The 14105-nt window shown below is 43.2% G+C and overlaps 1 protein-coding gene across 1 annotated transcript in view; it reads left to right on the plus strand.

Moving 5' to 3' along the window:
• The window catches only part of LOC125374134 (fas apoptotic inhibitory molecule 1-like), a 74534-nt gene extending 65631 nt beyond the window's left edge, over window positions 1–8903 (plus strand). Inside the window, exon 5 of the mRNA XM_048384928.1 lies at window positions 6636–8903. Coding sequence (XP_048240885.1) covers window positions 6636–6782 — 147 coding nt within the window. The 3' untranslated portion in view covers window positions 6783–8903. The remainder of the gene's footprint in view (window positions 1–6635) is intronic.
• Window positions 8904–14105: the final 5202 nt, after the last annotated feature.

A 14105-nucleotide genomic window follows, 5' to 3' on the forward strand; every position in this document is an offset into this window, starting at 1 on the left:
TATACTGTCATAAAGCGCACATATGTAACCCTGATGATGAAACAAATCCTAATTTGCATGTGGTACCTTCAGAATCAGGAATGAGAAATTACATATCTGAGACTACATATGTAATTTATAAATAGGAAACAAACGTATCATGAAAACAAAACTATTTAATGTTTTCACAACAATGACAAAAACTTATTATCGTATATACACATACCATCATACATGTGTGAGACAAAGATAGTATCTTTAATAATTTTGTCTACGTCTTTCCAACGATTAGTCACCCCCATGCCCCCAAGGTAATTTTCTCAACCCATAACAAATAAATGGAGGATATTATATGAGTGTTCAAGTCATACTATGTTTACGACACGAGTGTCTAAATACCGGAATTTCCCGAGCGGAATTTAGGCACGAGTATCGTCAACATAGTATGACATGAACACGAGTATGATGTTCTATTTATAAGAGATGAAGACGTCTACATACAGAGACGAATTTTAGTGTTTACCTACGAGGACAGCAAGCGAAACATCAGCGGAACCACACTTTGTCGAATGACGTCAACAATCTTCAGCGTTTCTAGTGTGACGGCATTCCAACCTCACGTCACAATAAGATTCGAATGACGTCCGGATGACGGAAACAATACACTGTTGTCTCGTGACGTGATATGACCCAAGGTCACATAAGATTTTTATGAACCCCGATATGTTTTTGCCCTCGTAGGTAATTAAGAAACCTTTGTACTCGCATGTGTGTCACACTGATTCTGACGCACGTTTATAAAGTTAGTATGACACAGATGCTCGTAGAATAATCTCTATATATTCGGGTGTCACACGACAGCAACCAAGACAGACATTGTGACCATCCGATATACATGCAAGTCGGGTTCTACAACAAACGTGGTGCTGGGCGACAGGTAAGGGGTATTGGCGATTTACTGGGAGACGGGCATGGTGTACCGGGGACCTGCTCTGAAACTCGTCCCCACAGGGAGATAAGCATGTTATACCGGGGACCTGTTCTGAAACTCGTCCCCACAGGGAGACAAGCATGGTATACCGGGGACCTGCTCTGAATCTGATCCCCACAGGGAGACAAGGATGGTATACAGGGTTCCTGCTCTGAAATTGATCCCGACAGGGAGACAAGCTTGGTATACCGGGGACCTGTTCTGAAACGATCCTCTCAGGGAGACAAGCATGGTATACCGGGGACCTGCTCTGAATCTGATCCCCACAGGGAGACAAGGATGGTATACCGGGGACCTGCTCTGAAACTGATCCCCACAGGTAGACAAGCATAGGATACCGGGGACCTCCTCTAACACTGATCCCCACAGGGAGACAATCATGGTATACCGGGGACCTGCTCTGAAACTGATCTCCACAGGAGAGACAAGCATGGTATACAGGGTTCCTGCTCTGAAATTGATCCCGACAGGGAGACAAGCTTGGTATACCGGGGACCTGTTCTGAAACGATCCTCTCAGGGAGACAAGCCTGGTATACCGGGGACCTGATCCGAAACTGATCCCCACAGGGAGATAAGCATGTTATACTGGGCACCTGTTGTGAAACTGATTCCCACAGAGAGACAAGCATGGTATACCGGGTACCTGTTCTGAAACTGATCCCCACAGGGATACAAACATGGTATACCGGGGACCTGCTCTGAAACTGATCCCCATAGGGAGACAAGCGTGGTATACCGGGGACCTGCTCTGAAATTGATCCCCACAGGGAGATGAGCATGGTATACCGGGGACCTGCTCTGAAACTGTTCCCCATAGGGAGACAAGCATGTATACCGGGGACCTGCTCTTAAACTGTTCCCCATAGGGAGACAAGCATGGTATACCGGGGACCTGCTCTTAAACTGTTCCCCATAGGGAGACAAGCATGGTATACCGGGGACCTGCTCTTAAACTGTTCCCCATAGGGAGACAAACATTGTTTACCGGGGACCTGCTCTGAAACTGATCCCCTCATGGAGATAAGCATGGTATACCGGGGGACCTGCTCTGAATCTGATCCCCACAGGGAGACAAGCATGGTATACCGGGGACCTGCTCTTAAACTGATCCCCACCAGGAGACAAGCAGGGTATACCGGGGACCTGATCTGAAACTGATCCCCACAGGGAGACAAGCATGGTATACGGGGACCTGATCTGAAACTGATCCCCACAAGGAGACAAGCATGGTATACCGGGGACCTGCTCTGAAACTGATCCCCACAGGGAGACAAGCATGGCATATCGTTGACATATAGCACGGTACGCTATATTATCGCGGTAGTTGATTTATAATGGATTGTAATGGCGAATGCTTACTAAGATGTCATACGCAAAATGTTTCATGTTCTTTTTGCAACTTTAATGACACAACAGTTAGGACTGATTGATGCTGATTTTCTTTACCGAGTTCGGTAAACAAAGTACCTGTCATGGGCGACTCAAGGGCAACTCTATGTTAAAGCGGTATCACTATTTGTGGTGTGATCCGTGTGGATTATGTGGTTTACATCACTTCCTGTTTTGGATTATGCATAATCAGTTTTCATACGACTTAGGTTGGGTCAAGGGACATCGTCCAAACAGATGGGTTCTTTTCTAACCATATTCTAATGGAGGAAGCGGTAATTCCACTTCAAAAACATTTCAGAAACTATCATAAAAAAAGTTAACGTGTGTCTACGAGTAGCCGTGACACGAGTCCTGTATTCGATCATGCGATGAAATAACGTAGTTAGATTTGCATAAGTAAACATTTGAGGGCCGTGGATTTCGAGATTTACCGATACCGCGATAATATAGAGCCCGCGATAATAGAGAGTCATACCATACCTCTGTAACGGAATCCCACAGGGAGACAATCATGGGGTAGTGGGGACCTATTCTGTAACGGAATCACACAGGGAGACAATCATGGGGTAGTGGTGACCTGTTTTGTAACGGAATCCCACAGGGAGACAATCATGGGGTAGTGGTGACCTGTTTTGTAACGGAATCCCACAGGGAGACAATCATGGGGTAGTGGGGACCTATTCTGTAACGGAATCCCACAGGGAGACAAGCATGAGGTACTGGGGACCTATTCTGTAACGGAATCCCAACAGGGAGACAAGCATGGGTTACTGGGGACCTATTCTGCCCTGGAATCCCCACAGGGAGACAAGCATGGGGTACTGGGGACCTATTCTGCCCTGGAATCCCAACAGGGAGACAAGCATGGGTTACTGGGGACCTATTCTGCCCTGGAATCCCCACAGGGAGACAAGCATGGGTTACTGGGGACCTATTCTGCCCTGGAATCCCCACAGGGAGACAAGCATGGGGTAGTGGGGACCTATTCTGCCCTGGAATCCCCATAGGGAGACAAGCATGGGGCACTGGGGACCTATTCTGAAACGGAATCCCAACAGGGAGACAAGCATGGGTTACTGGGGACCTATTCTGCCCTGGAATCCCCACAGGGAGACAAGCATGGGGTACTGGGGACCTATTCTGCCCTGGAATCCCAACAGGGAGACAAGCATGGGGTACTGGGGACCTATTCTGTAACGGAATCCCACAGGGAGACAAGCATGAGGTACTGGGGACCTATTCTGTAACGGAATCCCACAGGGAGACAAGCATGGGGTACTGGGGACCTGTTTCGTAACGGAATCCCACAGGGAAACAAGCATGAGGTACTGGGAACCTGTTTTGTAGCGGAATCCCACGGGGAGACAAGCATGAGGTACTGGGGACCTGTTTTGTAGCGGAATCCCACGGGGAGACAAGCATGAGGTACTGGGGACCTGTTTTGTAACGGAATCCCAGAGGGAGACGAGCATGGGGTACTGGGGACCTGTTTTGTAACGGAATCCCACAGGGAGACAAGCATGGGGTACTGGGGACCTATTCTGTAACGGCATCCCACAGGGAGACAAGCATGAGGTACTGGGAACCTGTTTTGTAGCGGAATCCCACGGGGAGACAAGCATGGGGTACTGGGGACCTATTCTGTAACGGAATCCCACAGGGAGACAAGCATGGGGTACTGGGGACCTGTCCTGTAACGGAATCCCACAGGGAGACAAGCATGGGGTACTGGGACCTGTCCTGTAACGGTATCCCTCGGGGAGACAAGCATGAGGTACTGGGGACCTGTCCTGTAACGGAATCCCTCGGGGAGACAAGCATGGGGTACTGGGACCTGTCCTGTAAAGGAAACCCACAGGGAGACAAGCATGAGGTACTGGGGACCTGTTTTGTAGCGGAATCCCACAGGGAGACAAGCATGGGGTACTGGGACCTATTCTGCCCTGGAATCCACACACAGAGACAAGCATGGGATACTTGGGACCTACTTTGCCACGGTTACACACAGCTGATGCACGTTTTAACCTACAGAATCCAAGGCTCAAATCCAAGATTTGCCTCTATAAACTCTTTGTTTTTCCCCCGATACCTTTGCTCCGGGGTTGACAAGTGTTAAATGCCCGACGAAGCCATTCTGAAACCTTGTGTCCTACTGCCCGTCAACTCTAAACAACCCATTAATCTACCCGACTGATCACAATGCTGTGCGTCAAACGATTTTCTCTTAGTTATTGCGTGCATGGTTCCAGTAAGGAGGTGCTTATGTCGCTGGCATTATATATATGGGATTCCATGACAATGGAACCGAATCAAATCCTCCCCTGGGCAATATTACCCATATCTGTATGCAGCGTGGATACATATTGATACACGTGCTAAACCACGACCTGGCATGAGTTATTGCCTCGCGACCACAGAGCCAGTGTACGATATCGATGTAAATGCACGTGTCTACGTGTTTTATATCGCTGTTCACAGCGGGTGTTTTCAGAAGGAGAATAATCTGATCTAAATTATAAGATTCACGCTGAGAAGTAATGGTTTCGTAAAGAGCTCGGTGGTGCATGTAATATTGCCAATTAGTTGAGTGGCACGTGGTAAACACGGTAAAAACATGGTAAAAACATTGTTATTCATTGATACACTTATTTATTGTGTTATAACGGCGTATTACAAAATGGTCAATCTATGTGATGGGACCCGTGAAGATCCGGGTTGAATAGGTCTTCAGCAACCGATGCTTGCCGTAAAAGGCGACTATGCTTGTTGTAAGAGGCGACTAACGGGATCGGGTGGTCAGGCTCGCTGACTTGGTTGATGCATGTCATCGTATCCCAATTGCATGGATTGATTCTCATGATGTCAATCACTGGATTGTCTTGTCCAGACTCGATTATATACAGACCACCGTCAAATAGCTGGAATATTGCTGAGTGCGGTGTTAAACAAAAAACAAACAGACTGAGGTCCCCGGTTTGTCCGAACCAGACAGGTATGATTACACATATTTATAAAAAAAAATAAAAAAAATAAAAAAATATTATATTGAAGGCGGCCTGGTATCGACAATATTCGGTGTGTGTGTGTGTGTGTGTGTGGGGGGGGGGGGGGGGGGGGGGGGGGGGAATGGCTGGGTATTTGTATCAAGATTACATTTTTTCAGCTATAGCTGCAAAACCAGATATATTTTTTAAATTAGAACTGAGTGAGTCTGAATAATATTTTCAGAAGCACCTTTCAACAATGTAAGTTTTTTGTGCCAATCAATTGTTTATTTAACAGTCCGAAGCATGATTAGAAACAGAAAATGGTTTTCCCGTTAATAGAAAATATCGATTTTTTTCCTCACTGGCATCAAAGGACGAAGTGTTAGAGCTTCTCTGTGCCTGGTTTGAATAACTATGCAAAAGTGGTCTCTCCATGGCTCAGCGTAAACCGTGTATTCACTCACCCGTTTAATTTTTGGGGAGTGATTATCGAAGGGTATAGGGGTGTTTGGGTAGGGCATCTGCTTTCTCCCAACAATAGGTATAGTTAGTTTGCATAGTCGCGTCCCTTGGTCGTGCCAGGAACCGCTGTCAGCAACACCGTGACAGACCTGAAAGACGTAAAATGCGTGTTTCCTTCCCTCCCAAAATACCCAGGATTACAAATGAGTTATTTAGTCCCATCATAATAAACTGCCGGACGAAAGAAAGAATAGGCTTGAAAATTGGATTTGACCAAAACATTACAAACGTTATCAAAACGTTACAGGGCTAAAAACAGTCGCCGAAACACTGCAAACTTATGATCCAAAACACAACTATGATACCCGTATCAAAAACATCGCCTCAAATAAAAAATTCTTGTTTGTTTCATATTATTTTATATATTTCATTTTCATTGTGTGTATACTTTCTTTTGAGCGGCAGTTTATTTGGGATTTTGCAGTTACCGACTTTGTATTTGTTTGTTTGTTGTTTAACGCCGCACCCAGCAATATTCCAGCTATTTGACGGCGGTCTGTATATAATCGAGTCTGGACCAGACAATCCAGTGATTTACATCCACACAATTGGGATCGATGACATGCATCAACCAAGTCAACGAGCCTGACCACCCGATCCCGTTAGTCGCCTTTTACGACAAGTATAGTCGCCTTTTACGGCAAGCATGGGTTGCTGAAGACCTATTCTACCCCGGATCTTCACGGGTCTACCGACTTTGTAATGTCAACTTTGTAATGTCAAAGGTTACCGTTATATGAACTGTTTTCCGTTATTTTTCAGCACGAGTTCCATGACGAAGGGGCCGTCATCACATTCACGCTCAACGACCACGTTGCACAGGTGAAGACGTCAAGCCACGCCAAGGAAGGCATCGTATTTACGATGAAAATTGATGGACAATACGTCCCTAGCACAGACGATTACTGAGCTCGGCATCCCGGGGCCTTTCCGCATCGACACACATCCGTCTCCTGTTTTTGTTATTTTAAATTTTAAGTGTTACCTATCTTTCTTATAAAGTTATTCAGCGGCACAATGTCTCCCGACAACGACAAAGGCACTGACGCGATGGTTTCCATGGCACCGTGACCATATTTAGAGCACTGGTGACGAATGTGTCAACCTAGGATCCGATTTACGTTTTATGACGACAAGACCAAACAAATTTCTCTCTAATTCAGAAGGGATTCTAAAATCCTTAAGATACGCAATCTAAAGCCCTAACAACTGATGCGATAATATTTTTTGCGTTTAAAAATTTGGATGGCCTGATCTTAAAACGGTAAGATAGTCCACTTTGTTGATTCGCCATGATTAGGGGCAGATCTGGGCATCTTGTAACCCGAATGTGGTATATAACGCCACATCGTTAAAATGTCATGATCGCAGTTTAGAGCCTCGTTTATCCAGACCCCGATTCTTTGGAAACAGCTTAGTTCATTCGATAGATGGATAACTACATCGTTCTCAAACATGACGTTCCTCCAGCCCGGAGACACGTTTATCCAGACCACCATGATCGAATGATACGGATGAACGAGGCTCTACTGCACCCAAGAGTGTACCGGGGACATACGTTCAGTAAACAAAATTAATTGAAAAGTTTTGAATTAAAAGATGAAGTGAGGTGCTCACAGGGTCACTTGTGATATTTTGCAAAATGAAACGAAAGGGGAGAAGCTGGCGTCGTTTATTTTGAATATTTTCTATGTTTTCATGTGATGTTGTCTTATGGGAGAATGTAACACTTATCAATACTGCTGATATAGCTTAGACATATTTATGGATGAAATTTTTCTATGTGAGCCCCGAACAAATAAATTATTAACCCACTATGGGCAAGAAATGATATTTGGCGCATTTTAAAGAATAAAACATGACATGATTTAATATTTGAACAGCCTGGCGAATGTCACGTGTTGGAATTGAAGGATCCGACGAGCATATTGTCCCCAGCGTTGAGTGGTGTTATGGTTTATATCAAATTTTTATATGTTTTAATTGGTCCAACACCTTTTTTTTCTAGCCACGCACCTGTTAACTTTGACATAAACAATACAACGAAAGAACTATGGGTAATCCTGTTGCATTAATACCTTCATTCAGCATACATAGGTACATTGCTGCACGTGCCTTTTTGTACTGCTTGAAAACAAGTATCACATGACCTTTTGATAGTCTTTTTTATTTATTTGCATGCATTAGATTCAGTAAATATGTATGTTGAAATTGAAAGAAATTGGATTGCATAATCTACAACACTATAATGGCACACAGTGTCAAGCATTCGTAACCACTCGTGTCTTTCCGGAAAAGGTTACGGAAAGGGGCGAGTGGTGACGAATGGGTATCAAGATGTCACATATGTTTGGAAACTTTGCCAACTGTACGTATAGACCATCAGATGTGCAGTTGTACATATACAAGCCCAGGCGATGTATTTTTACAGTGTAGAACAGTTTTTTGTCAGAAAGTGTAACTGTTGTTCATTTCTATGTTAACGCTTTGGCGACACATTTAGCCTTTTACATAGTAAACACTTTTATTTAACGGCCCACTCGGCAGCAATTACTGAGAAACGTCCCGCTACGCTCATCTTCGGCTTTCCAGTGCTATCTCTTCGGCTATCTCCGTGACAGATATCCTTGACCCATCGCTAATACCATGGCTTCGTTTTCAGCCCGATTCAAATGACACGATGCTAAGAATAGCCGTCCAATGAAAGGGGTATAGTGCTATCACGTGTCTGAGAAAATCTGTGGAAGGTTGCTGATAGTGGAGAGAGAAATGTGACGTCATTTTTCAAAAGAAGCTATGGTAGCTAATTTGTTAAGGGTATGTATCGTAATAGAGTTGAAATATAGTACCCTTGATAATCGAAGATGAGTTCACATTTCCTTTGTATTGATTTTGTGAGTTTTGTGGTGCAGATGTAGTAACGTGGTTCATGGAGATTAGTGATATAAACAGATTTTTGGTCTATTTTGATGTAAAATATATGATCGGCCAAACACTTTTTTAAAGATTGGAACGGTAACGATTTTGAAATTGAAACATAGTCTACGAAACAATCCCAACATCTGTGTACCAGTGTCGTCGTGATACACTCGAAACCATGCTTGTAATTATTGATATCGATTGTTTTAACTTGTTGATTGTTTTGTGTTTTCAATGTTTTCTATCTATAACACTTGTCATACACGAGGTGTTTTAACATGAGACTGATTAAACAGACACCTCTAGTTATAATTCACATTTAAATTACGCCACCCATTCATACATAACACATGTATTGATACACAGATCAATACAACTCACAAAAATCGATGTTCATGATGTCAATCACTGGATTGTCTGGTCCAGACTCGATTACTTACAGACCGCCGTCATATAGCTGGAATATTGATGAGTGCGGCGTTAAATAACAAACAGACAAACACAAAAATCGGATTATTTTTTTTAAAACGTTCTTGTCTCACACACGTACACAAACATTTTTACACACACACAAACACACATTTCTCCTTTGTTATAGGGCTGTCCTGCCTACATATACCACCGACTCCCATACTATTGACTTGACAATTGAAGGCTAATTTCCCTTCTAACAAGGACGTTATTAGTTGTAGCAGCATCACTCGAGGTACATGTGGTTTTATGCGTTTTATGCGAGTGGAATAAAACCTAACAAGGGACGCATAAAACCTCATGTACCTCGAATGATCCTGCTACAACGAATTTATCTTATCGACATGTTTTAACATGACATTATAAAAGAATTCAAACACATTCAAAAATGATAGAAAACTACGGTGGCCCATAAGGGACATGGAGTCTGTTTTTTAATATTTTGATATTTCACTTACTGTTATCGTAACCTTTTGCAAATTAACACGATTTGTCATATAAATATGTGATAAATCATTTATAAAGAAGATCTTGAATCGCTGAAAAGTGAAGCGAAAATGTTCGTTTTTTGTTTTTGACATTTTCATTTTAGTTTTTGACATTTTCGCTTCACTTTTCCTGCGATTCAATAGCTACTTGAAAGTACATTTTCCATGTTTTCGGTTGTTTTTATACATGATTTATCACATATTTGTATAACAAATTGTGTTAATTTGCAAAAGGTTACGATAAAAGTAGTGAAATATCAAAATATTGAAAAACAGACCCCTTGCCCTTATGGGCCACTGTAGAAAACAACTTGAGCTGAGGCTAGCTTTTTACTTTGAAACAGGATATGAGGGATTTATTCAGCCTCTCAGAAATCCACGTGCAGCCTGACTTGCTCGTGGCGGGGTGTAAGAGATTTAATCAGCCTATGACTTTATTCCCCTCCAAGGCGGGATACACAGTATTTTATCAAGATCAGATCTGGTGGTATGATAAGAGATATGTTGAATCTAAGATAGTGTATATATGAAATATGTACGACATACAGAATGTGCCTATTCTTTGTTAACATACTGATGTGGTGTACGGTCAGTGTGTATATGTCCCGACATCTCAACCAAGCTTGACTGATGTCGTCGTAACGCCACTGTGCCTGTTTTGGATTGTTTGAACGATTTTAGAATTTAGCATCCAGTTAAATGTATTGTTGAGAAATATTTACAGTTGTTTTTATTATAATCTACTGGTGATAAACGAGTTACTCTGAAACCGTCCATGCTTGTTACTGCTGTGTGAAGCTGTGTGACGTGCAGTCACGGGTACCCGTGACAGGTTGTCACGGTATCCGTGACAGGTACCCACACACTACTATAGATCTGTGTTGTACAAACAGAATATTCTCATTACTTACACTGGCGTTCTCTTTGTATTGCTTCATGTAAAAAAGTTCTTCACAATAAAGTTTGTAAAACTGTTTCCCTTCGACGTTTATTCATGTCAGTGTTCATTCACATGTTTGTTAATTTGTTGTTTGTTTAACGCCGCACTTAGCAATATTCCAGCTATAAGACGGCGGTTTGTATATGATCGAGTCTGGACGAGACACTCCAGTGATTGACATCATGAGCATGGATCTACGCAATTGGGATACGATGACAGCGACCAACCAAGTTACTCCATCTGACCACCCGATCACTTTAGTCGCCTCTTACGACAAACATGGGTTGGCGGAATCGTATATTCTTACCCGGAATGTGTGTCCTTCAATCACCACAGGGATATATACATTCATGGGGTAACGGGCACCTGTTGTGTCCCTCAATCACCACAGGGATATATGCTTTCATGGGGTAACGGGCACCTGTTGTGTTCCTAAATTACCACAGGGACACATTCATGGGGTAACGGAAACCTGTTGTGTTCCTCAATCATCACAGGGACACATTCATGGGGTAACGGAAACCTGTTGTGTTCCTCAATCATCACAGGGACACATTCATGGGGTAACGGAAACCTGTTGTGTTCCTCAATCACCACAGGGATACACACATTCATGGGGTAACGGGCACCTGTTGTGTTCCTCATCATCACAGGGATACACACATTCATTGGGTAACGGGAACCTGTTGTATCCCTCAATCACCACAGGGACACATTCATGGGGTAACGGGCACCTGTTGTGTTCCTCAATCATCACAGGGATACACACATTCATGGGTTAACGGGCACCTGTTGTGTTCCTCAATCACCACAGGAACACATTCATGGGTTAACGGGCACCTGTTGTGTTCCTCATCATCACAGGGATACACACATTCATTGGGTAACGGGAACCTGTTGTATCCCTCAATCACCACAGGGACACATTCATGGGTTAACGGGCACCTGTTGTGTTCCTCAATCACAGCAGGGACACATTCATGGGATAACGGGCACCTGTTGTGTTCCTCAATCACAGCAGGGACACATTCATGGGGTAACGGGAACCTGTTGTGTTCCTCAATCACAGCAGGGACACATTCATGGGGTAACGGGAACCTGTTGTGTTCCTCAATCACAGCAGGGACACATTCATGGGGTAACGGGAACCTGTTGTGTTCCTCAATCACAGCAGGGACACATTCATGGGGTAACGGGAACCTGTTGTGTTCCTCAATCACAGCAGGGACACATTCATGGGGTAACGGGAACCTGTTGTGTTCCTCAATCACAGCAGGGACACATTCATGGGGTAACGGGAACCTGTTGTGTTCCTCAATCACAGCAGGGACACATTCATGGGGTAACGGGCACCTGTTGTGTTCCTCAATCACAATGGAGAGACAACTCGCATGACTACACCCCCACCCCCACCCCCCACCTAAGCATAGTCGCCTTTTACTGCAAGCATGGGTAGCTGAAGGCCTATTCTAACCCGGATCTTCACTGGTCGTTTTATGTAGGGACATTAAGAAATCATTTTCGAGTGATCCACCCTAGCGGCTGTTTCGAAACGTGGAATGTTAGTGAGTGTAACGTGAGTGTTATAAGCGCTGTGAGGGGCTTCCATATTTATGAGACACACCAGTCTCCGCAATGGTAGTTCAAGATAGTTTGGTGAATGAGTTGCGCATTATATAATTATTTATAGGTTTTATTGTACTATTGAATTTGAAAACAGATGATTAATTAAAATTGAATAAAATGGAGAATTTAATGGTGTTTGCATATTTAAGCCCAGGGATATATTTTGATTGAGATATTCGGTTGTAAACGTTGATAAAACAAGTTACTAGGCCCTGTACTTATGAATACGAAGGGTTAAATTGCGTTTAGCAGTCTATTCTTTTGCAGAAAACGAATCGTATTTGTACACAAACATAAATGCCAGTGAAAGAGTGAATAGGTTTTGTACCACGTGTAAAAAGCTGTTTTGTGGATTCAAACATTTAATCAGCTTACATCTATTTAACCCGTCGGGAATCAGTGAGTGAATATGGTTTTAAGCCATACAGTGATCAAACTTCCAACATTGTGACGACTGATTTTACCAAATATAGGCTTGAGCCATCATACCAATTTGGGGACTCGAACCTGGATGTTCGGCGTGACGAGCGAGCACTTTAACCTCTTGGCCACCCCGCCTTCCCTCGCGGGGTAGTATGACACACTCAGATAGGCTCCATAGGAAAGGTGGTCGTACGATTGGTCACTTAAAGCCGGATATGTTTCCTTCACAAATGGCCCTCGCCATGCAATATTATTTGTTGTTTCTTGAGTTCTGTGACCCCGACCACGAGACACGAGATTGCCAATCCATCACCATCACCATCACGATCACCATCAGCTGCGACACAGGATAGATCTACGTACTGTGTGTAGCTGCAGCTATGAATCCCCCATGCATCTACTTTCTTAGTCCGTTGTTGAATACGCAACCGTCCCGTGAAGATCCGGGGTAGAATAGGTCTTCAGCAACCCATGCTTGCCGTAAAAGGCGACTATGCTTGTCGTAAGAGTCGACTAACGGGATCGGGTGGTCAGGCTCGCTGACTTGGTTGATGCATGTCATCGATCCCAAATCCGTAGATCGATGTTTATGATATTAATCACTTGATTGTCTGGGCCAGACTCGATTACTAGTATTGACAGACCGCCGTCATATGGCTGGAATATTGCTGAGTGCGGCGTTAAACAACAACAAAAAACCGCGTATGCGACCAATACCAATCTCATTAAATATTATCATCATGAGATATCGGACCAATGTAGGATAGAAAATAGTGAAAACAGAGCGTACTGAAAACATTGAAACGATCAGGCAGCTACAATTAATCAGTAGGCTATTAGATGTGTGTAGTTCACTGTATTTTGGCACGAAAATTCAGGTCTGTAGGTCGAAAAACTATTTCTTTTCTTTAAATTCAAATTTAAAAAAATGATTTGTATTTCCTCAAAACGGTTGTTAGGTATAGTTATTTAGATAAATTTTAAATAGGTTTTAGTTATAGTATTTTAAACAATATTATTGGTAGCGACAGTAAAAATATTTTTTTAAACATTTTACTTATTTCTGTTTATCGGAATTTAAAAAAGCCACTGCTTATCATTGTCATTCTTTTCACATGACAAGTTATTCGAGTCGGCGGATTGGTAAGCCAAAGCTTTAAAAAAGTCATACCTATTTATATGAATGAAAAAATATATAGATCTAGCAAAGATAATGATATTCGACGGGACACCAAAAAAAAAATGACGTTGTTCGTGTGAGAAACCTGCCTTGCTTATTTGGGTCGCAACAAGAAATCAAAAGTGCCCTGCCCACTGATGTACATCCGGGTTTACGACAACGTGTTCCTTTCTGGCAAACAAGGA

The sequence above is a fragment of the Haliotis rufescens genome, unplaced genomic scaffold (genome assembly GCF_023055435.1).
Source record: "Haliotis rufescens isolate VD_foot unplaced genomic scaffold, xgHalRufe1.0.p SCAF_52, whole genome shotgun sequence".
In the NCBI taxonomy this organism is placed as follows: Eukaryota; Metazoa; Mollusca; class Gastropoda; order Lepetellida; family Haliotidae; genus Haliotis; species Haliotis rufescens.